The 23,823-nt window shown below is 42.8% G+C and overlaps 2 protein-coding genes across 3 annotated transcripts in view; one reads left to right on the top strand and one right to left on the bottom strand.

Moving 5' to 3' along the window:
* Positions 1-419: 419 nt before the first annotated feature.
* On the bottom strand, positions 420-15,928 carry mthfr (methylenetetrahydrofolate reductase (NAD(P)H)). Of its 2 annotated transcripts, none has more exons than XM_031747257.2 (12): positions 15,687-15,928; positions 14,980-15,238; positions 11,625-11,863; positions 10,264-10,374; positions 9,997-10,190; positions 7,446-7,696; positions 3,448-3,582; positions 2,482-2,662; positions 1,931-2,113; positions 1,752-1,853; positions 1,550-1,669; positions 420-1,163 (listed from the first exon to the last, which is right to left on the bottom strand). In XM_031747257.2, exons 2-12 carry the CDS (start codon positions 15,222-15,224, stop codon positions 948-950), a joined length of 1,977 nt encoding a protein of 658 aa, XP_031603117.1. In that variant the 5' UTR covers positions 15,225-15,238; positions 15,687-15,928; the 3' UTR covers positions 420-947. The 2 variants fall into 2 exon arrangements, with proteins under 2 accessions (XP_031603117.1, XP_031603116.1); XM_031747256.2 differs by lacking the exon at positions 15,687-15,928 and adding an exon at positions 15,378-15,680.
* Positions 15,929-19,325: 3,397 nt separating this feature from the next.
* The window catches only part of clcn6 (chloride channel 6), a 30,025-nt gene continuing 25,527 nt past the window's right edge, over positions 19,326-23,823 (top strand). Inside the window, exons 1-6 of the mRNA XM_031747258.2 lie at positions 19,326-19,445; positions 20,699-20,755; positions 20,928-20,993; positions 21,946-22,011; positions 22,087-22,153; positions 23,193-23,299. Of these exons, the coding sequence (XP_031603118.1) occupies positions 19,371-19,445; positions 20,699-20,755; positions 20,928-20,993; positions 21,946-22,011; positions 22,087-22,153; positions 23,193-23,299 (438 nt within the window). The 5' untranslated portion in view covers positions 19,326-19,370. The remainder of the gene's footprint in view (positions 19,446-20,698; positions 20,756-20,927; positions 20,994-21,945; positions 22,012-22,086; positions 22,154-23,192; positions 23,300-23,823) is intronic.

The raw sequence follows: 23,823 nt of genomic DNA, 5'->3' as shown, positions 1-23,823 counted from the left end.
TACAGATACAAAAACCCAGAAAACTGACTTAAACTGGACTTTTAAATAAAAAAAAAAACTCACTGGAAAATACATTTTGCAAAATGATACAAATCCTAAACTTCGGTTGCTTCTTCCATTACTAATATTTTTTGCAGGAATACAAACTATACTTTAACACGTGTCTTCTGCTTGGCTTGACATGATGTAGGTGATCTGGTCAATAAGCTGTGACGTGTACATTTACACGTTGAATTGCTCAATATGTGGAAAATCCCCACATGCCACTTGGCTGCTGGAGTGTCATGTACTGTATGACCTGGACTTTGAACTTGACGTTAGCACTAGCACCTAATAAAGCCACTTGTCACTCCCGACCAGCGTCGATGCCCAGCTCAATACCTCCCACCCACATCCACACAGTTACTGGACAAGTTAAGTTAGTGAAGGAAAAGTATTTAATAAGTATTATTAATCATGTACATAAGGCAGCAGGTGGTTTAACTGTGACTCTTGTCATGAGATCAAGTTCATCATAAGGTGTAAGATTTGCACACATATACTAGGTTCTCACCTACAATAAGACATCATTAACACTCATTCTTAGATGTAGGCCATCTGAACTCTTCGTGAGAGTACAAGTGAAACATTCACAATTCATGTTTTGAGGTTGTCGTTTGCAGGTTTTGTTGTTTAGCACAACTTTGCTTTTGAACAAAAACAGGATCAGCTCCACAAACAAAACGGGTTAATCTGCCTGAGAGTGACATTACTCATCAGGAGATAATATGACCACACAATTTCATTGATCATCGTTTCCTATTCACTCAAAGGTTTGAAAACATCAATAAAAACATCTTTACAGTTTGATATTCATACTCTGTAACGTTAATGGCATTTTTAAAAAACTCAGCTGTTCTTAGTGTTTTCTTTTCTTTCTTTCTTTTAAAAAAAAAAGAAGACTTTATTCAGACGGTTTCTTCGCTGTGAAGCTCTGGAGGAGCGTCGAGCAGCTCGAACATGTCATCGATGACTTGCCACAGGCAGTTCTCCAGAGGGAAGTCATTGTCCACCAAATTGACGAGGAAATAATTGTCATGGATATATTTAATTATCATCCGAGAAGGAGACTCGTCTTCATAGAGTTTGCCCCACTGCTCAATCCACAAGGCAAACGCCTCATCCTGAGAAGATATGAACATCTGGGTCAACACAACATGTCAGAGCTTTTACGTCACACTGCACTCTCTCTTTAAAGTTAAAGATTATACAAAAATACAGAGAAAACAAAGAATCAGATAAGCGCCTATGAGCGAGCAGGTGGTGACAGTGGGAAGGAAAAACTGCCTTTAAACAGGAAGAAACCTCCAGCAGTACCAGCACCAAGGAGGGGCAGCTGTCTGCTGCGACCGCTTGGAGCTGGTTCCAGAGCTCCGCCTCCTACTCTACCATTAAACACAGTCATACTTTATTATTACCCTTTTAAACCTTGAATATTTCAGTCATTTAAAAGCACGAGACAAGGTTTAACATTCCCCAAACTGTGGACAGAAAGAAGACACGCTCTTACCTTCCAGTACATGAAACTAACTGGGTCCACTACTGTCGGCTGAACAATCTCCCTGCCGGGGAAGATCCCCCAAGTCACAGCATTTGGTTGCATTTCAGGGGCGTTGGTCAGGTTACGGCCCTGCATGCAAAATATTCACCATGACCAATGTACACACACTCACACAACCATGGAGTGACTGATTCATTCTGAACAAACTTACATTCACATTAACAATGTGATAATTCACACGGGGCTCATACTTCTTCAGTACTTTAAGAAGAGCGGTCACATTTTCACTGGAGGTGAAAAACTCCAGATAGGCCTGTTGGTTGAATAACAACCATATTAACAATAGCAGACTCTGAGTATCCCATATGAAGATACTGTTAGTGTTTGTACCTTCTGGAAGACGTAGCCTCCTGGAGGTCCCCAGCCCACAATGGGGTCTGTGGAGGGTTTGCCATTGATGTTGGGCTGAGAATTGATGGTGAGGACTCCTCGCCTGTTCACTTTCTCCAGTTCATCCTTCAGAAGGTTGGTCTCTGGGGCCAGAGGCTCGTCATTCCATGGCAAACACATCACCTATAGCAGAAGAGAAAGCCTTAGCCTGCTGTTACTGCTGGTATAAACTGAAGACTTGCTGTGGATGAACGAGTGGCTACGTGGGGTATGGTTAAAAACAAAAACCCCTTCTCAGAGCGAGTGTCAGTGTTTTCAGTGCACTCAGGACATGGTTCATTTAATCAGAGTAACAAAGGCACACCAGCCAACCACAAGGTTAGTTTTCATACTTGACTTGAGTAAGTTAGCTGGAACATACAGTAGACAACAGCTCGGTATACTTAAACCAAGGACAGATATAGGAAGTCTGTGGTGCCACACACACACAAACAAGGAATACAAGCTGGGAAAGCTACGAGTGACCGAGCTGCGTGGTCCATCCTGGATACCTTGTGTCCGCAGTGATTTGGCTGAGCTGTGATGTAGCTGGTAAAGACTTCGAAGACGCTCTCTTCATTCTGTAGCTCTTCACCCCACATTTGCAGCAGTGCATCTTTGGATGATTTGCTCTTCAGGTAGAACAGGTAATAGTCATTCAACTCCCCAAAAGCTGGAGACGAGGAATTTCCCCTGAGGACGAAAACGAGACTCTGAGCTAAAGTTCAATAAAAGCTGAACAAGGTTCGAGAAAGCGATTAGATTTAAAAAAAAACAAAACAAAACAAAAATAATACCATTAAACGCATGTACACATTTCATAGTGTCAGTGTGAGCGCTCGAGCAGAGTAGAAAAGCACTATTAATTAAAAACCAGTCAATGAAGAAGTCCAAGGATTGTAACTGGGTGAAACACTGGATCTGTAGGAGGAGTCTAGTTGGCATCTTTGCTTATTTTAGCAAAGGAAGAAAAAACTGTTCATTTCAGCAACGTGCACAGAACTTTAGTTTATTTAAACAATAAACTTTGATCTAAACAAGCAAGCAGCAGGCTCTCCTGATGCTGAGCTTCTGAGCAACAGCGAGCCTAAAACCTGCGTCATACTTCCCACATCTGCCAGTCTGCCAGGGTCCACTCAGCTCAGAGTGATGGCAGCTTTGTTGTCAACACACAGTAAATACAATGGTCATGAGGACATCAGTGCGTTTGCCTGTTTTACTACCGAAAAAGAAAAAAAAACTGCAGCTACAAGTACACAACTGATCACATGGAACAGCTGTTAATGTAACTCCAGTATGCACGTAACAGAGTCAAAGGCTGGAGATGAAGGATGATCCCTGTGGACAACAGCACGACTCACAACTCGTATGCAAATTCTTGCAGAAATGTATGAAATAATTTGCATAAATTGAGGCATTCAACAAGAACAGCCCTGATTTAATGGCTAAAATGTAACAATGTGATAAATGAAACCTACCATCTGCCATTGGGAAACTCGTCCCAGTCCTGGGTTCTGTAGATGTAGCTCTTGGGCCTGGAAGCCCAGAAGATGGGTCGAACATCTTCTACCTTCCGTTTGGGATGGGCGCTCACTGCCCAGGGAAGAGGCCGCCTGGCACAGAAACACACTGTCAGCCTCTACAGCACTCTCTCAGGGCAGGAAAAGAAATAAAGGCCTGCTCTACAAAAGACACTGCTCAATGAAATTAAGCAAATACTTTGATCACACATTAGTAACACTGAAATGTAATGACAAAATAGTCAGTGGAGATGTAATAATCAACCTTTTGACCAGATTCAAAATTACACTGAACTTACAGGTTGATTCAACACAATCCTGTGAGCATGTCAACATGTGTCAGGCATGTTGGGGTGAGGCAGTAGTGTTTATGGGAATCTCCTCCCAGACTTCAGTGAGCTCCTCAACCATCAACAGATCTGCAACTTGAGCAAATCTCACTGTGGAATCAAATTCCATCCAAGATGACTGGTGAACACTGAGGAACCCAGCATGCCATAATCATCATTTTAAATACATTTCTCCATCTTCCACTTATCCTTATCAGGGTCACACCTAGGGATGGGTATCGAAACCCGGTTCTTGTTGAGAACCGGTTCCCACTGTTTCAATTCCTTGGAATTGTTTGCCATTTTTGCAAACGATTCCCTTATCGATTCCAGTCGCCCGAATAGCGTCACCACGTTGCGGAGCGTCGGGCGTACCTGGCAGGAAACACGGCGCCTAAGCGGCTCAAACGCTTAAAAGTTTGTTTATACTTTATGAGAACGGATGACAACAGGGCAACTTGCAATACTTGCAAAGCAGATATTTCATTAAGGGAGGAAACACTACGAAGATGCAAAAGCATTTGCTCACAAAACACGCGATGAACTTAAATGAATGTTGTGTTTTTAATTCTGCTCCGGACTCGTGAATCTCAACCCAGCAGCAGTGGTAACGTTTGCACGTCCTCTCCCGTTAATGCGGCAGGTAAATAATCAACTAACAGCGCATATTATGTTAGCGCGATCTGCCTTATTACAAAACCTGCCATTACTGTGCATTTAGGTGACCATGATGAGAGAGACAGACAGAGTCTGGCTGGCGCTCGCTGGCAGTTGTCGCTGCAGTCTACCGGTAGCGTCTCTTTTCAGGCCCGCATGTCACCGAGCAGTGACTAGTTTGTGGTCAAAACCTTGCAGCCATTTGCCACAGCAGATGGTAAGTGAATGTGTTTAATTGTAGGCAGGGACATTACTGGATATTCTTGTGTAATTGCTACAGAATAATTTATGTTATACTTTGTTATTGCTACAGAAGAATATTTATTTTATTATTTTACATTTACATTTTTCCCCGGGGACCCTGTGACACCCCATTGAAGAGCCGTAGGCTGGATCTCTTAAGATCCCACTGTTGGGTTTGTAAGGCCATGTTACTCCTAAATTTCTATCTTGTTCAAAGAGAAGATATAAAACAAAATTCTAAGCTAATCGACCTTAGTGTTCTCCTTTTTAAAAACAAGAATCGATAAGAGAATCGAATCGTTAAAATCTTATCAATACCCATCCCTAGTCACGCTGGAGCCTATCCCATAACACATTTTTATACTTTAAAACTACGAGAATTTAGAGATCAAATCATGACTGAGACTGACATTTTTATCAGAAGACTGACTGAAACTACATCAAAATCTGCTGTCAAAACAATCACTGGCACCAAGGATGATTATAAGCATCAACAGTTTTGCATTAGAATGACGCCCATTATTACAAGCCATGTTCAGGACATCTTCCACCTCCCTTACGACAGGCTGCTACTTCTTATGGCCTCTGACAGTGGACTCATCTCTGTGCTTGTCCTGCTAGACCTCAGTGCAGCGTTCGATACTGTCGACCATAATATCCTATTAGAGCGATTAGAACATGCTGTAGGTATTACAGGTACTGCACTGCAGTGGTTTGTATCATATCTATCTAATAGACTCCAATTTGTGCATGTAAATGGAGAGTCCTCTTCACAGACTAAGGTCAATTACTTGTTGTTCCTAGAGTATTTAAAAGTAGAATGGGAGGCAGAGCCTTCAGTTTTCAGGCCCCTCTTCTGTGGAACCAGCTTCCAGTTTGGATTCAGGAGACAGACACTATCTCTACTTTCAAGATTAGGCTTCAAACTTTCCTTTTTGCTAAAGCATATAGTTAGGGCTGGACCAGGTGACCCTGAATCCTCCCTTAGTTATGCTGCAATAGGCGTGAGGCTGCCGGGATTCCCATGATGCATTGAGTTTTTCCTTCCAGTCACCTTTCTCACTCACTATGTGTTAATAGACCTCTCTGCATCGAATCATATCTGTTATTAATCTCTGTCTCTCTCCCACAGCATGTCTTTATCCTGTCTTCCTTCTTTCACCCCAACCAATCACAGCAGATGGCCCCGCCCCTCCCTGAGCCTGGTTCTGCCGGAGGTTTCTTCCTGTTAAAAGGGAGTTTTTCCTTCCCACTGTCGCCAAAGTGCTTGCTCATAGGGGGTCATATGATTGTTGGGTTTTTCTCTGTGTCTGCTGTACAATATAAAGCGCCTTGAGGCGACTGCTGTTGTGATTTGGCGCTATATAAATAAAATTGAATTGAATTGAATTGAATACTACACTCCCACCAAAAGCAGGTAAAGATCTGCTCCAGTTTGCTTCTTATTAGCCAACATCTTTAATGAGCATGGATTATAAAATCTTACCCAAGAGTTTGGCAACAAGATTGGAATCAGTCAGTCCACAAATAATCTCACCAGATCAGACAGTTTTCATTTCAAACCAGCACTCTGGGTCAAATCTCAGAAGGCTTCCTCCTATTGGTTCCTCGTCCCCATCCTATTCCCCTGAAAGAGTTTATCACTGGATGCTGAAAAAGCCTTTGGGCCTCGAAGAGTCCTTTACATCCTGGATAAAACTCCTCTACAGCCTATCGACCATCTCATTATCCCCACATGGTCAGGGGTTGATTTCCAGTCTTTACAGTAGTATATGCAGCATCATCATCAGTCCGGACTCCTTACAGGATGTTCGGAGATCAACATTGGAAGGGAAACAGCAGATGATAATTGGGAGACCATATTAAAATCAGTACTTGCTTTTTTTTGTTTTCACTCTTATGCTGCAAAGAAATGTAAGGCCATTTGTCTCTCTCTGTTACAAAAATCTATAAAAATTGATTATATCATCTATAATCTAATTATTTCAAATTTTCCTCGTGACTTCTGTTGATCATTTGTTGCAAGGTGGCCTCGAATGTCTTAAAAAGTGCTAATAAATTTATTTTATCAAATCAAATCCACACAATCAGACATCACTCCTTTCCCAGCAGCTGTCCCAGTTAGCTAACTTGAATGTGCTGTTTCACAGTGTGTCATTTGTTTTAATCAGGCTAAAGCTCGGCTGTCAAAGCTGGGAGTGACGTCAGCCCTCAGGCTGTTCCAGCACCAACACTGGAAAAGCAGGAAATGTTTTGCTTCTTAGGAAGGTGAAACAATCCATGCATCTGCAGCAGTGTAGTACAGTGCTTGGTTTATGCCCTTACACAGCAGCACAGTGATGGGCAGAGCCTGCTCAGGGCACTGCTGATGGTTTATTTAGCCAGTCAAACACACATGGTTGTACAGACACCAAGTCTGACTAGTGTTTATGAGCACTGCAGCCATTTTGGATGGTGAGTCAGGTGGTGAGACTTCTCCAACGTTTTCAGTTGGAAGTCTGACTTAAGGAGACCTTCCAGTTGACAATTCCAACTGGGAAATCTGAAATTCCCACTTCGAACTTCAAATGGAACACTCCACACTGTTTCTGTGACAGAGTATTAGGGTCACATTAAGAAAACTGTGTGGTTGTGTGGAGATTGTTGTTTAAAGGGGAAACTACATTTTCTCATTGAACTCGACTGAATCTCACGTTTGCTGAAAGCACTGATGTTTGATTTACTGACCTGGGGTCTTCTATCCACAGGCCCAGCTGTCGAAGCACCTCCATGGTTGCAACTTCACGGTTCAACGTGTAAAAGTGGACACCTGGCACCTTGCCGCTGTCCAGCAGCACACGGCACATCTCCACTGCTTGCTGTATCCCATAATTACGGATAGCAGCATCGTTGTCTTTGATAGGCTCGATGACTTGGGTGATCTCCTCTGGGACCTCAAGCTTGGAGAGCTTGACAAGCTGACGCAGAGACTGGTAACCCTGAAAAACATGATCACACAAAAGCTGAGACCCACTCCTGTGCAGCTCGAACAGAGCGTACTGTTATCTAGCAGTGGCTTGCAAAAGTATTCGGCCCCCTTGAACTTTCCCACATTTTGTCACATTACAGCCACAAACATGAATCAATGTTATTGGAATTCCAGGTGAAAGACCAATACAAAGTGGTGTACACGTGAGAAGTGGAACGAGAATCATACATGATTCCAAACATTTTTTACAAATAAATAACTGCAAAGTGGGGTGTGCGTAATTATTCAGCCCCCTTTGGTCTGAGTGCAGTCAGTTGCCCATAGACGTTGCCTGATGAGTGCTAATGACTAAACAGAGTGCACCTGTGTGTAATCTAATGTCAGTGCAAATACAGCTGCCCTGTGACGGCCTCAGAGGTTGTCTAAGAGAATATTGGGAGCAACAACACCATGAAGTCCAAAGAACACACCAGACAGGTCAGGGATAAAGTTATTGAGAAATATAAAGCAGGCTTAGGCTACAAAAAGATTTCCCAAGCCTTGAACATCCCACGGAGCACTGTTCAAGCCATCATTCAGAAATGGAAGGAGTATGGCACAACTGTAAACCTACCAAGACAAGGCCGTCCACCTAAACTCACAGGCCGAACAAGGAGAGCGCTGATCAGAAATGCAGCCAAGAGGCCCATGGTGACTCTGGACGAGCTGCAGAGATCTACAGCTCAGGTGGGGGAATCTGTCCATAGGACAACTATTAGTCGTGCACTGCACAAAGTTGGCCTTTATGGAAGAGTGGCAAGAAGAAAGCCATTGTTAACAGAAAACCATAAGAAGTCCCGTTTGCAGTTTGCCACAAGCCATGTGGGGGACACAGCAAACATGTGGAAGAAGGTGCTCTGGTCAGATGAGACCAAAATGCAAAACGCTATGTGTGGCAGAAAACTACCACTGCACATCACTCTGAACACACTATCCCCACTGTCACATATGGTGGTGGCAGCATCATGCTCTGGGGGTGCTTCTCTTCAGCAGGGACAGGGAAGCTGGTCAGAGTTGATGGGAAGATGGATGGAGCCAAATACAGGGCAATCTTGGAAGAAAACCTCTTGGAGTCTGCAAAAGACTTGAGACTGGGGCGGAGGTTCACCTTCCAGCAGGACAACGACCCTAAACATAAAGCCAGGGCAACAATGGAACGGTTTAAAACAAAACATATCCATGTGTTAGAATGGCCCAGTCAAAGTCCAGATCTAAATCCAATCCAGAATCTGTGGCAAGATCTGAAAACTGCTGTTCACAAACGCTGTCCATCTAATCTGACTGAGCTGGAGCTGTTTTGCAAAGAAGAATGGGCAAGGATTTCAGTCTGTAGATGTGCAAAGCTGGTAGAGACATACCCTAAAAGACTGGCAGCTGGAACTGCAGCAAAAGGTGGTTCTACAAAGTATTGACTCAGGGGGCTGAATAATTACACACACCCCACTTTGCAGTTATTTATTTGTAAAAAATGTTTGGAATCATGTATGATTTTCGTTCCAATAAAACTGATTCATGTTTGTGGCTGTAATGTGACAAAATGTGGGAAAGTTCAAGGGGGCCGAATACTTTTGCAAGCCACTTTAAGTGTGGTCAGGTCGCCCTGTTGTCACTGTGAGACTGCTAATGCTACAGTGTCTGTTTATTACTCCCTCGAGCCATCGTTCCCTGTGTGGAGAGGTTCATGTCTCCTACTCTGCACCTTCTACAGTAGAAAAACATGGAATGGATTACACTGATATTTGTATGATTTTCTATTTTTACTGACTTCACTGCAAAGGGAAAAGAGCAGACACCGCTCATTAATTTATAGTTTGTTTCTCCAGGTTTTCTCTGACACTGGTTGACATTTTCTGTTTTTAGGGGAATTTTTGTTTTGGTTTGTTGACACTTGACACTGGTCTATGAATCGTTCAAGCATAAAAGTACCCAACCTAAAGACATGAACCAGTGCTATCTATAAACAGACAGCTAATTTTAAATTGTATGTTTGGGCTCCTTGTTTTTAAGCAGCCGGTCACATGTTCCAAGCTGTAAAAACAATGGCAACAAAGAGAAATCTGGACCATGACGAGTACATTTAACACTCTTTAGTATCAGTGCAACCAGCTACACTGACTGCTCCATGGTTCAGATGACGAAAGAGGAAAGCACTATCACAGGGAGTCTAAAGAGTAACAGAACACAACACTATCACTTCAAAGAGGAGGACTGGGTGAAATTGCTTTGAAGATAAAGATAAGAGGATTCCTGTTCCTAGAAGAACTTAGTTACCTGAATGGGGAAGATTCCTGGTAAGATGGGACATGTGATGCCAATGGCTCTGCAATCATCCAGGAACTTGAGGAAAGTGTCGGGTCTGAAGAACAGCTGGGTGATGACAAAGTCTGCTCCAGCATCCACCTTCTCCTTCAGGTGCCTGAGATCAGCTTCATAGCTCTCTGCTTCAGGGTGTCCTGTGGGGTAGCCTGGACACACACATTTAAATGAGTGACGGTCCACTCAAACTGCATCCTGCTGACCCCGACGGTGAGAACATACCAGCGACGCAGATGTCAAAGTAGTCATCGAACTCTGAGCGGATATGTTTGACAAGGTCGATGGCATAGTTGAAACCGTCCTCCTCTTCCTCCCAATCTTCTCCAACTGGGTCTGTGAAGATATTTGGCACACGCCTAAGGTTTAAAAACGCGCACAGCTGGATGGGACAGGTCACATCCTTGCACAACAAACTGGACGAGCTTCGAGCGCCGATTAAAACAAACAGGGAGATCCATGAGTTTGTATGAATTGGGGAAAGTGCAGTCAAATCCAGGGCGCGTTACGGTGAAGGAACGTCTCCACAGATAGGGAAGCATTAGCAGTGGGAATGCGTCAGCGTCAGCAATGAGGTCGTTGACATTCAGCCATCAGCTGATTCAGATGTAGCATGTGATATCTCGCTGCATGTAGCATACCTGCTAACGTAGCATTTAAGTGCTTTTATGGTTGTGACTGATGATTTTAACAAAGTGTCACAGAACATTACAAACAGGACATCAACAGCACTGCTCATGCACGCAGCGCTGTGTTAACAGTTCATTGTAACCCACGCCAGTGTGGAGAACACACGGAGCAACTTCACGTCACCTGACATTTGTCTTTACTACATTTATTAAGCCATTCAAAATCATGCTGCTTGTTGATTTTCAAATATTTTGCTTGCTCATATAGTCATTGACCTACATGCTATTCGACTCTATCAGCCATTTGTCATGATTCTTTAATATGTTCCTGCTGCACCAAAAGGTTTTGACAAATCTGGGATAAATATGTTATTTTATATTACATTCCATTACATGCAGGTGGTGCAGACTATGAGAGGCAGTAAGACCAAAGTAAAGGTAAAAGTAGGTCTAACATTGTGTTTCTAATTCTCGTCTCTGAACGTCATCTGGAATATTTCAGAGTAACAAACGGTGCAGCAGGATATCTCCATTAGGTTTTAAATTTGCAGTTTATTAGGAGTTTTTTTTTTTTTTTTTTTAAATAAATGGTATGTCCTGAGAGATTTAGTACATCACAGGCTGTACAGAAAAATGTATGATCCCATTAATGATTAATTTAAGAGGATGAGTGTTGTTGGAATGCTGATGTGTAAAGACATGAAAAAAAAAAATACTGCAACAGACATTGGTACACTTCTCTAAATCCTACATCCTCTTGTTCTCGAGTTATCGCATTCACAGGATGACAATGCCCCATCAGCCTTTATGGCTGCTGCCGCTCAGGAAGTGCAGCGGATCATCTACTGACTGAAAGGTTGATGGTTTGATCCCCGGCTCATACTAACCCCTAGCTGCTCTCCGTTGGAGCATAAATGTCAAACAGAAAAGTGCTGGTATGGCTACCATCAGCATTACCTCCTCTTAGTGCCATGATGTTCTTCAGGCCCAGGTGCTTTGCTTTGGCCAAGTAGCCAGTGATTTTCTCTTTGCTTTGATTGCAGCAGGTCAGGTGGAGGATGCTCTCCAGGCCACAATAGTTGACAGCTGTGCTAGCAATCATCATAGATGAAGTTTCCTTGTCTGAACCCGGGTCGCCTGCTGGGTGCCAGGTAATGTCGATGAACAGGGGCCCACCAGAGCCCATACGGTCAAACCTGTAGAAAAAACACAAAGGTACACTCAAACCAGGGATGGGAGTGAGGTAGTAAACAGGGACACATACGTAACAACCACAATCTGGACTCGAGAGCTGGGAGCCAAACAGGGACAGGTTTTCCCAGATGGGCTCAGTCAGGTGTTTTCAGTTGGCAGATAAGAGCATAGTGTGTACAGTTTTATGCTTCATGACGCTTTTATTGTCACACATTTGAGGAAGTCTGCTGTGGAAAATTCATCCCAATGTTTGTACTTATTTGGTGGATTGTTCATTAGTCTGTGTTGGTAGGGCTGTGCGATATATCGGGATATGAGATTTTGGTCATAAGAATTCTATCGTCCGATAACGATATAAATCACAAAAATGTAACATTTTCTGTAAATTCTGTGAATCTCAGGCAGCTCGTCTTGCGGGAAGTGTTTCCAGCTGGGCGTCATGTAGCTGGAGTCAAGTGTTTTAACAGATGCATGAAACGATACATTTTTAGACATAAGTTGTAACAGCCGCCGTTTTCTTTGTGAGTATTTATTACACAGCGTGCTGCGGGGAAAAGCCTGTTCTAACGTTTGAGTCTAAGGTTTATTTTTTAGCACCTGACGGCTCTTTTTTGCTTCTCATCCATAAATACTCTGCATCTTTCACGTGATTCAGTTTATTTTGAAAAGTCTTAACAGGATCTTGAGCTTTATTGTGAAAGGTTTATGTGGAAAATAAACAAGCGGACACGCGATGGTGTTACCGTCGTTGTTGCTAACCGCAACGTTGTCGTGCGCTTGTCCGTCTGTAGTGTGGTTATATTAAATATAAGAGAAAGAGAGAAATTAAGAAATTCATATAGCCACTACAGTGACCATCAAAATAATGAAAAAATATTGCCGTAAACAGTTTATTTTGCGACACCATGAAACAAACGATAGCGTAAAATGAAATGATAGACGTTTTTATATCGTCATCCGATATATATCTTTATATCGAACAGCCCTATGTGTTGGTCTGGTTTATTCTTCTACCAAGAACTGGGATGTGCTCCAGACAGTGAAGCACACTGTGTTTTGTGTCTCAGAGTTCCCTGGATACATCTCAGAGTGATCACATACTTCATAACAGAACAGCTGTCAAATTGTAACCTTCTGCTGTTTGCTCATAGAAAGGATTTTTGTGATTAAATTAAAGACCGCGTGAAAAGGTCCCATTTGTGAAATCTGACAATTTTATAAGCATTAGAATAAACATCCTGAGGCAGTGGATGCTGCCTGTGGCTCAAAACATGATAAAAAAAAAAAAAAAAAAAAAAAAAAAAAAAGTAGGACATAACGCCATCATGACTTTTATGGATATGTTACTGCGAAGACTCAGTCCCCCCCCACACACTATCATCTCTCCTGTTGCTATACATAGCCCTACTATCACACTCCTGCCTTTCCTTCTCCCTCTTCAGTTCCCATTCGCACCCACCAACAGCCCCAGCAGGGGTCGCTGTTAACCCCTTACAGCAGGGGTGTCAAACTCAATTGCACAGGGGGCCAAAACTGAAGGGACACTTTAGGTCGCAGGCCAAACAAGATAAACATTTTTTGAACACACTTAAACAATGTTTTTTAAACATAAATATGAATAAAAACAGACAGGAATATTATTCCAGATTAAATAAACTTAAAAAAAATAAACTTTAACTTTAAATATTTTGCTCTTCATAAAAATATATCCTGTCAAAATTATGCAAGTTAGAAATATGAACATGCTGCCAAAAACCCCAGAAAAAATAAATGAAAGCAAACACAAGGTTGGAGCCGCATGTAGGCGGAGCATTGCTTCAGGAATGGAACTAATAAACTGTGCGGGCCATTCAGTGTCGTACTTTGCCTCGAGTGTACCATTACACTGCAGCTCCATCTGAATCTGCACAGGTGCAGTTTGGGTTGTGAAGCAGCTCGAAATTCTCTTTTTGTGTACATGCTCCATTTTTAGGAGTTTACCACACAGCGTTTCCTGGTGTATGATGCAGTGATATGCTGTTAACTCACCGGTACAGTTCTCCTGCATCTTTACTCGCATCCTGCTGACTAGTCCGCTTTTTTCACCGCACAACACCGGCGCTCCATCTGTTGTAAGTCCAACAAGTTTGTCCCAGGGCAGTTTCATGTCGGCTACACTTTGACATACGTTTTCAAAAATGTCTTTTCCTGTCGTTGTCCCGTGCATCGATTTAATGTTCAATATTTCCTCTCCACAGATGAAGATGGCCAGCTGTGCAATGTCCATCATGTCTATACTTTCATCCACAGCAAGAGAGTATGCAATAAAGTTTTTGCTTCTTTCACACAACTGTGTTCTTAAATCAGTGGCCATCTCACAAACCCGATCAGCAATCGTATTTCTCCTCAGGCTCACATTTGCCAAAATCTGCGTTTTGTCTGGACACAAGACGTCGCACAGCTTCATCATGCAGCTCTTCAGAGTGGTACCGGCCTGATTTGGCTCCTCTGCTACAATAAAATTTGCTTTAACAACAGCTTCACTTCACTGTGATTTACCAATTAACCAGCAATGTAAACTGGTGGTAAACTGTTTACCAGCAATGTCTGTAAACATATATTCAGTCTCCCACCAGTGCTGAAATCTCTGCTTTCAGAATCAACTTTTCTCTCCACCATTGTGCACGGCTAGCTTCGCAATAACAGAAGTTTGACTTGATTGATGCGGGAATGTTCCCAGGTAGCCTAGCGTTCAGCAAGGAGGCTGCAGCGCTGCATTATGGGATCTGTTGTTTGTGTTATTAGCGCCTCATATCGCTGGGTCAGGCATAACAGTAATAAAAAAATCTATATAAAATGATCTCATGGGCTGGATATAAATGTACACGGGCCGGATGTGGCCCGCGGGCCTTGGGTTTGACACATGTGCCTTACAGGGAGGTCTCGTTCTTGATGTTTGATAAAGACCCGACTCCTGGTGGCCTTCCTGAAACGACCCTCCCCATGTATCTGAGCTTGGGATTGGGAACATGCACACACTAGCCTTTCCCCCTCCTTTTTTGAGTTACAAGAACAACTTTTGCCAATGTTAAAATCCATCCTGGTTTTTGTGTTAAATGTATGAATGCCGTTCACATACCGTGATATGAGGTTGACAGCCCCACTGGCTGTGCGTGGAGGAAAGAACTCCAACGAGAACCACCGGTCTCCGGACTCCATCCTTCTGCGCATCTTGTCCCGCAATCTGTCCGACCGGTACGCATCCAGCACCGGCGTGGAGCACCGGGAGCTCTCCTTGGAGCTGTCCCCGCCGCTGTTGCTGGCGCCGCTGGAGTCGCTCTTGCACTGGCAGGTGCCATCCCCTCGCTGAACCTGGTTCACCATGACTGTAACTTACACTGGGAAGAAGAACAGATACAGCGGTGTGTTCAGATTTAATGTTGTCTGCATGAGAAAACGTGTTAAAACACAACTTTAGCTAAATGTTCTCCACGAAACTTTTCCACATCCCGGATATAACAGCTGTTTCGGACTTACCACTACAGCAGGCAGCACGGCACTCACACACGCTACATCCTACCTCTGACCCTTTACGTCAAGGGTTAAATATGGCCTGACTGATGGTGACCGACGCCTGTGATAACGTCGGTTGCCTAACAGCGACGCGAGCGGCTCGTTATATCTCTTACGCGCACGCGCTGGTAAGCTAGCTGTTCGGGCTCAGCACGTGCTCGATCTGCAGTCACACGTAAACGCAGAATCGATACACGGAGTCAACCGAGTGCGCCTAACGCCATCGTGCTGGACTGATTTACACTGGTGCAATGTGCAGATAGTTTATACCACCTCCTCGGTCCTGTTGCCTTTACGCCCCTGAGCTCCCATTCGTCCACAGCCACACAAATAAGCACTGCTACAGCTGCAGCGAGCTTTACGCTAAACTGCTTCCTCTTTAGAGTTTTCCAACCGTTTGCATCCTTTACAGTTGCAATACTGCCCCCTTCTGTTCTTAGTGCTCATTCTCCAAATGGTCTCCAACACAATCCGCTCTTCTCTGCTACATGATTTGGGTTTTCGTGTAATTATCAGCTTTATGTTGATCTCTCCAGATTCTGCTGCCTCCTTTCGGCTGATCCCATCCTCCTCCTCTGACGCACAAATTCTCCGCATGTCCTCCTTCACTACATCCAAACTTTCAGAGGTCTTCCTCTGTTCCTCCTGCCTGGCAGCTCCGTATTCAGCAGCTTTCACGTATCCTCTCTGCACGTCTCCAAACAATCTCAGCCTTGCCTCTCTAACGTTGTCTCCACAGGCAGCTAAGGAAAAGAGGCTGAGGAAGAATCAGTAAGGGCCAGCTCGTCTGTTAGGACTGAGTGAGACACGGGTGGAGTGGAGGATTTACCCAGAGGACAGGTGCATTATTACAAATGATCCCACTGCATAAACCAGATTGTGTGACACCTGACCTATGGGCTATGTGGAAGCACACCAAACATCATTTCCTATCCCGAGCCCTCAGTCCTACGTGTTTAACCCTCTGGTTGTGTTCACCCCCGCCCCCTTACTTTACTGTTCAGGGTCAAAATTGACCGGTCAGTTTTAACAGCTCTTAAATTAACATAAGAAACATTTTTCACCACCAAATTCAGTTCAGTGGGTGGGTCAGTGGGTCGTTCAGTGGTCATTCAGTGGGACATTCAGTGGGTTGTTCAGTAGGTCGTAAAAGTGGGTCTTTCATTTTGTCATTCAGTGGGCCATTCAGGGGTCAGAGGCCAAAGGGGGTGGGGGGTGGATTCCCATTCATTTGCTATGGCGGTCACCGTTGACCGGGAACACCACAGATGTAACAAAGTTGATTAAAACACTCAAAATTCAACGAAAGAGGTGCTCATGACTTTTATATGTTCAAGTGCATAGTGTGGAGGATGTCATAAGGACTCGAGACAATTGGATGTAAAACACAATATTTATGAGTTTTTTAATTTGTAAATGGTCAGATTTGACCCGAACACGACAGGAAGGTTAAATGCGCGTGTTATTTATGGCCCTGTCACATCATCCTCTGTGGCATGTAGGCTCAGACACAGAGAAGCTCATAATCGCTGTGTGCTGAGAAACGACATTATTGTGAAGTCGCCTCCTGCAGAGACGCCACAAGAATCTGAAACATACTTCCTCCTGCTGGACGTCAATACAACACGAGCGGCCCGTGACCCTTTACTGTTATCCTTGAATCTCCTTTTCCTACCACGTTAACGTCCCCACAGTGCTGTTGGGACTGGCTGATGTAGCTCACCCTATCAGGCCTGGCTACTGGATGTTGCTGGATACTGCTGTCCAGGATGCAGCAGCCCCCCCACACACACACACACACACACATCTAAAGTGGCGCTTAATCGGACACATACAAACTAGAGATGGACCGATCCGATATTATGTATCAGTCCGATACTGACCCAAATTACTGGATCGGATATCGGCCAGAAATAAAAAATGTAATCGATCCATTAAATAAATTAAAAAAAAAAAAAAACACCTCACAAAACTTGCCACACGGCATAACTCGGCTCATAACCGTAGCAGGTCGGGGCAGTGTGCGTCACGTGATAGAGCGGCTGCACGTATTTGTAGCCTCGCTACCAAACCAGCATTTCATCTCCGAGGAAGTTATCCCAGAGAGAAGTAAAGCAAGTGAGTAAGTTCATCTCTGAATGTTTGTAAAGCGTTCCCACGTTAAGCTTAACAACCGATATATGGAGCGACTGCCTCTCTCTCTCCCTCTCCTGCTGCTACTTCAATCATGAAACTGATCAATGATCAGCTGATCGGCTTTTCTGTCGCGAGTCCGTCTCTCTTCTTTGTTTTTGGCCCACTTTGCACCAGAAAGAGGAAACCAGCGGCTGAACAACAGCAGCACGTTTAAACTTGATAAGCTGTTGTTAGAATGCATTTAATATTACTTTCTACACCAGGATCCTTTTCTACGTAGCTGACGGCTGGTAACTGTGCAGGGGCGGATCTAGCAAAGTTTAGCCAGGGGGGCCGATAGGGCATGAACAGGGAAAAGGGGGCACAAAGACATACTTTTCTTTCTTATTCTCATTTAAAATGTCTAGCTTTTAATAAATAATTATCTGAATCTTACACCCAAAGTTTTAATCTGATGTAAAATGTATAGAAGTCCATTACTGTATATAGTAACTGTTAAGTCTAATATACCCTAGTAAGCTATAGTACTTTTTCCTTTGGGAAGTTACCATCTGTGCAGTCTGCAATTCTGTTGAAGAAAGATGTTGAATCTATTTAATTATTCTTGAAAAATAATTTATTTCTGTGCATTTTTTTTTCCACACTATATCAAATTAAAGTTGATTACATCGATTAAGCATCATGAGGTGGAGGGTGGGGGGTGGTTCCCTATTTTTTTTTTTTTGCTGGGAGTTTGCAACCCTATTAGTTAGGTTGCTTAATATTTCTGCTAAGTACTCTTTAAAATACCAGAATAGGGAGGATGGAGCAGGTTTAAGTTTATTAGATTGATCAGTGTTGCTGAACTATGAAATATTTTGGGTGCAGTGTGTTTTTTACATACAGGTATAACAGAATAGCTTTAGTGTTGTTGTTTATTTAAACTTGAGTATGAACTTATACAAAATGCAGCAAGATATTAAAAAAAACAGTTTTATTGATTAAAAAACACACTATATCGGATTCATATCGGTATCGGCAGATATTCAGATTTATGATATCGGTATCGGTATCGGACATAAAAAAGTGGTATCGTGCATCTCTAATACGAACAAACAAATGTGTGTGTGCTTTTTCCAGGTTCTGCCGTTAATAATCTTATGAATCGCCTCTGTGTGTTTCATTGGAATATTCTCCTCCCGAATAGTATCCGTGTCTGCGCCTCTTCTTAAACCCGAGCAGGAGTTTTTAAAGAGGCTCCCGCTGTTGTGTTAGTAACAGCAGATGACGTCATTTTATATTAGAGTCACGTCAGTGCCTGCAGGAGAGCCACAGCAGGGAACCAAGATACTTTTAAAGCGAGCTGATCAAGCGGCAGTGTTTAGTTTAAATCTGTGCTGTTGGAGTCTGAAGTCTGTGGCAAATCCATCACACGGCTACCACAGAGGGACAGTCGCAAAACTTTCATATTCAGTATCACCAGTTCTGTGTACTGTCTGTTACAGAGCAGAGACATCAGATATCCAAAGTTGGTACTCTGGAAGAACTGTCACTTTTCTAATTTTCTACGGGAAGCAAACACAACCTTGTCCTCACGCGAGACTCGCGTTGTTGCGTTTACTTGTCATAAGAAATCCGCATTTCAAACTTACGTGGAACATTATTTGTTATGAATACGTTTTAAAAATGTAAAACATTAGAATTCAGCTATATTCAGATATGTCCGGTTATTTTTTCAGTTCTTTGTTTTATATTGTTTATTCTATTGTATTTTTAAAGTGGTTTAAAACAATCTTTACTTTTTTTGACAGCCCCTGAAGACAGCATGACACAACAACGAAGATGGCGTGCTGTGGAAGATGTTTTTGTTGCCAGTGTTGTTGTAGAGAGGGAGAGACACGGACCCCAGAAGAGCTGGTAAAAAAAGACGTGATAACAAGCACAGCGAGCATCACCTGCTTATGTTCTGCTCACTTTGCGGTTCTTAGGATTTCCCCTGAGCTATTCTAAGCGCTTTATTCTGGCTGAGCTGCTCCACCCTGCTGCTCACTATGTTGTCTTGTCTTGGTTCTTTTGCAGGAAAGCGAGGAATACTTATTAATAGACATTATGAATGTATAGTCGTTAAGTCAGCTGTAATATTGCTGCTCACAGAAGAGAGAGCTTGCCGTTTTTTCTTGTGACCAAACTCCATTTATAATTTCTTCAGATTAAGCAATCTTCTTCTGTTAATGAATTTAATCTGCCTCATTTCATATGGTTTTAATGTTTCAGTGGGTGTGGGGAGCTATTGTGCAATGCGGCGTATTTTCTCGCGTGGAAAATGGCCTTCATTTCTATTTATTTCCCCACATTTTGAATGTTGTGATTACACCAAGCAAAGTCTTACAGGACCTCTGAGAGGTATACTGCGAAGGCAGCTGGACATAGCCCGGCTTTATTTGCGTTAGTTAAACATCTTACCTGGAGTTTGTGCATTTATTTAAACGCTGCTCTAAAGTAATGCTGTGTAATTCTAACGGGAGCGCTTCACATGAAAGCTCTGAAACCCTAAACTGGATACATTTAAAAAGTAAAGGTTACTAATCGCTGTAGTTTGTAAATGGAATTTACTCTGCTGTGGTTAGGAGGCCTACTGTGGAGACAATTACCTTCCAATTGTAACTCTTCTAGTTCCACAGTGTAAATCAGATTTAGATCAGATTACAACCAAATATAACAACTTTTATAGATTTTCTGTATTGACAGCCTAATATATGAAAATTTCAGCAACAGTGGCGCTTATGTCTTCATTTTGTGGTTTCAGTGAGGCACAGCTTCACGTGTTGCACATATAAAACATATTCCATATCTAAGAATCTGTGAACAAACTGTTGCTTCTCGCTGGTTTTAAACCAAAAGTCCGAGCAGCACTTCCTACAGGACCTAAGTGTGTCCAGTGTTGGATGCTTTGGATGGTGGTGCAGGAGTCGAGTGCTAATTCCACACTCGTGTCTTTGTTTATTTCCTAGTTATTATTTTTTTTCCAACATGCAGGCACACACATTTAGCTGAAGTTTTAGTAAGAAACTTAATTTGTGGCCAATTATTCTTGTGTGTATATGTACATGCATACACACACATAATTCTTATTGTTATTTGTTTGTTTGTGTGTTTGTTTGTTCCCTAAGACAATCCTTGGGGAAATCCCAGACGAGGAACAGATTCTACCCAGGAAAGACTATGAGGTGCGACTGTGAAGCATGTTGGAGAAATGCTTCAAAGAGATATTATTTTATGTTTAGAGTGATCACGGTGGGCTGCCTGGACCAGAAATGCCAGAGCAGATATTTTTTTTCAGTACTGGACACAATCGATGTGCGAGGCAGGAAATAGTCTCACAGTGTTTTGTGTCCACAGAGCTTGGATTATGACCGCTGCATCAGTGAGCCTTATGTGGAGGTCCTGGAGGAGATGGACAACAAGGTAAGACAGGTTAAATGTGTCATTTGCTCCGATGTGGATGATGCCTGTGCAAAGGCTGTACCTTATCAAACCAGCAACGCTGTCACCAATGCATGTTTATTGTTTTACATCACATGATGAGACCACTGATAGTAGGACTTGTGGCAAGAGCTGATTTATTAAACTGGGTGTGATCTGTATTAAAGTAAATGTTCCACAAAGCTCTGCATTTTTAATCTTGATCAATGTTACTAATCAGCTTTTCATATTTGATTTGTTGAGTGCACAGAAACACACAGAAACCACTCTATTATAAATATTGAGCTAGCTCACATATTTAAATATTTATTTAAACAAATGTCGTTTTTAAAAGTGTTTCCTATTTAAAAGTTGTGAATGATTCATAATCAAATGAATCCATTTGTAGTACAGTAGATTAAGCAAACGTTTTCTATGCTGTGTTATATTAAAACAGGTCACGTGGGATCTGTCCACTTTTTTGGGGCAGATCTGCAAAATCCAAAGAAATATGACTGTAACAGCAATTTGAATCTAGAAGTCATGTGGATCATTGATGGGTTTAAACTTAGACAGCATCACGATCTTTTAGCCTCCATTTAATCAAAGTTTCTGTAACACGTGACGGTCACTGCAGTGATAATACCAGTGTTCCAGGAATTAGGAAACACAGCAGAGAACAGCAGCGGGGAGGAGGTCAGGGATGAAAGCAGCAGGGCAGTTAGGATACTGTCAGACGGTACTGCTACAGATGGACACAGGAACTTCATATCAATGAAGACTCTGAAACATTACTGTGAATTATTTGTCAGCATCTACATTTCCATTTATCCAGTAACAGAGATATTGATGCGACTGCCCTGCAAACATTCTAGAGCTACGTCATTGTCATCGTCTCTTCTTATATATTTTATGTTATATGTGAAATGATTTTTATTTTCTTGTCTGCCAACAGAAAGCCAAAAAATATGAGGCGGTGCATTGGATGATGGTGTTTGTGATCGGGGTCACAGTGGGCCTGGTAAGGTGCATTCTGGGTCTTCTTTTCGTTTTGCTGGATTTCAGCTGCTCAATAAGAAACGTTGCTCTCTTTCAGCTGGGCCTGTTTGTGGATTTTTTCGTACGCCTCTTCAACAAACTAAAGTTTACTGTGGTTGGTGATTGTATCCTTTAAGATGGCTCTGCACGTGGAGGACGGGCAGATACCAAAGCAGCTCAATATTGGGCAGAAATTCTGTGCCGTAGAACAGCGGTCCCCAACCCCCGGGCCACGGACCGGTCATTTGGTACCGGGCCGCGAGAGTCGAGGCTCGGGTGTGAAATGTATGGTTTTCAGGGTTTTTATTGTTAACTCGGTCTTTTCCCGTGTTGTTGTTGTGTGTCTTATTTTGAAAGAAATATTTACACGTTACCATAGCGACCAGAGAGCATTAAGGGGCAGAGAGGAGCATGTTACTCTCAGTGTTGTTGGTGCATTTCAGGAGGACGCTGCTAATAAAGTTGCACAATTGCACAGTGAATTCACGTTTATTATTATATTTACAAAATACCACAGTTTTTGTCTCGGTCGTATCATTTTACTTTGTTGTATCTATCCGCCACACATTAATGGCCGGCCTGTGAAAATATTCTGGGACATTAAACCGGTCTGTGGCACAAAAAAGGTTGGGGACCGCTGTATTAGAAGATCCTCACACAGAAAGAGAGCGTTTATAAATTTGAAATGAAGCAAACAAAGTGCAATTCATGTGCAGTGTTTAACAAAAATATTGCATTATTTCTTTAGAGATTGCTGACAGCTGGTACACATTTTCATCCCTTTTTTCTTTTCTGTTTGTTTGAACATTGTCCAGAGTTGGAGCAAACAAATGTCAGGTCTATCTTTTTACTCTAGAAAGGATTCAGGGTGCGTTCATGTGATGCAGATGCTGGTTCATCCTGTGCTGTATATGTGTGTTTTCATGCCTGGGTTTGATCCCTTCACTAGTATCTATCATATGGTTTCTATTTACTGCCTGATGCTCCATCTAAAGATCATATGAGGAGTTTCTTTGATGTCTTTCCATGATAGACTACGGAGGAGTGTTTGTGAGTCTTGTAGTCTATCAGAATGCTGACCAACTCTGAGAGCAGCAGTGTTATTGTGTGTAACTACACTTTGTTTGTTGATGGTGGTGATTCTACTTTAACTGAAGCCTCCAGCTATAGAGAAGTGCAGTGACAAAGGCTGTCTGTCTTTGTCCCTGCTGGAGCTCCTGGCGTTCAACATGACCTTTGTCTTCATTGCCAGTGTACTCGTCCTCATCGAGGTAAGCATCTCAACTGCAGCTGACAAACCTGAACGTGTTTATTTGATGTCTGCTTCAGGAAAGAACTCCTGCTTTAACAATTAAAGTGTGCAAATTCTGCAGTCCCTACATTTGAGACCTCTCTACCTGCATCTTTGTCTTTGCTATTTTGCAAAATGTCAAAGTTTGAAAATGTGATGTTAACTGGTTGTAGCATGGTAAATGGACTGATTCTTATATAGCGCTTTTCTACTCTCACGGAGTACTCAAAGCGCTCTATACAACATGCCTCATTCACCCGATCACACCCATTCTCACAAGCACTTTATCTACATGTAGTGTTTACTAAGTACATTCACACACATTCATACTCCAATGGATGCATCGGAGAGCAAGTTGGGGTTAGTATCTTGCCCAAGGACACTTGACATGCAGACTGGAGGAGCCAGGGATCGAACCACCAACCTTCCGATCAGTAGGTGACCTGCTCTACCTCCTGAGCTACAGCCACCCTACGCATGTTGTTTCATTGTGATATGTTTGTG

The sequence above is a fragment of the Oreochromis aureus genome, linkage group 20, assembly GCF_013358895.1.
Source record: "Oreochromis aureus strain Israel breed Guangdong linkage group 20, ZZ_aureus, whole genome shotgun sequence".
In the NCBI taxonomy this organism is placed as follows: domain Eukaryota; kingdom Metazoa; phylum Chordata; class Actinopteri; order Cichliformes; family Cichlidae; genus Oreochromis; species Oreochromis aureus.
This window is presented reverse-complemented; position numbering and strand designations above follow the sequence as displayed.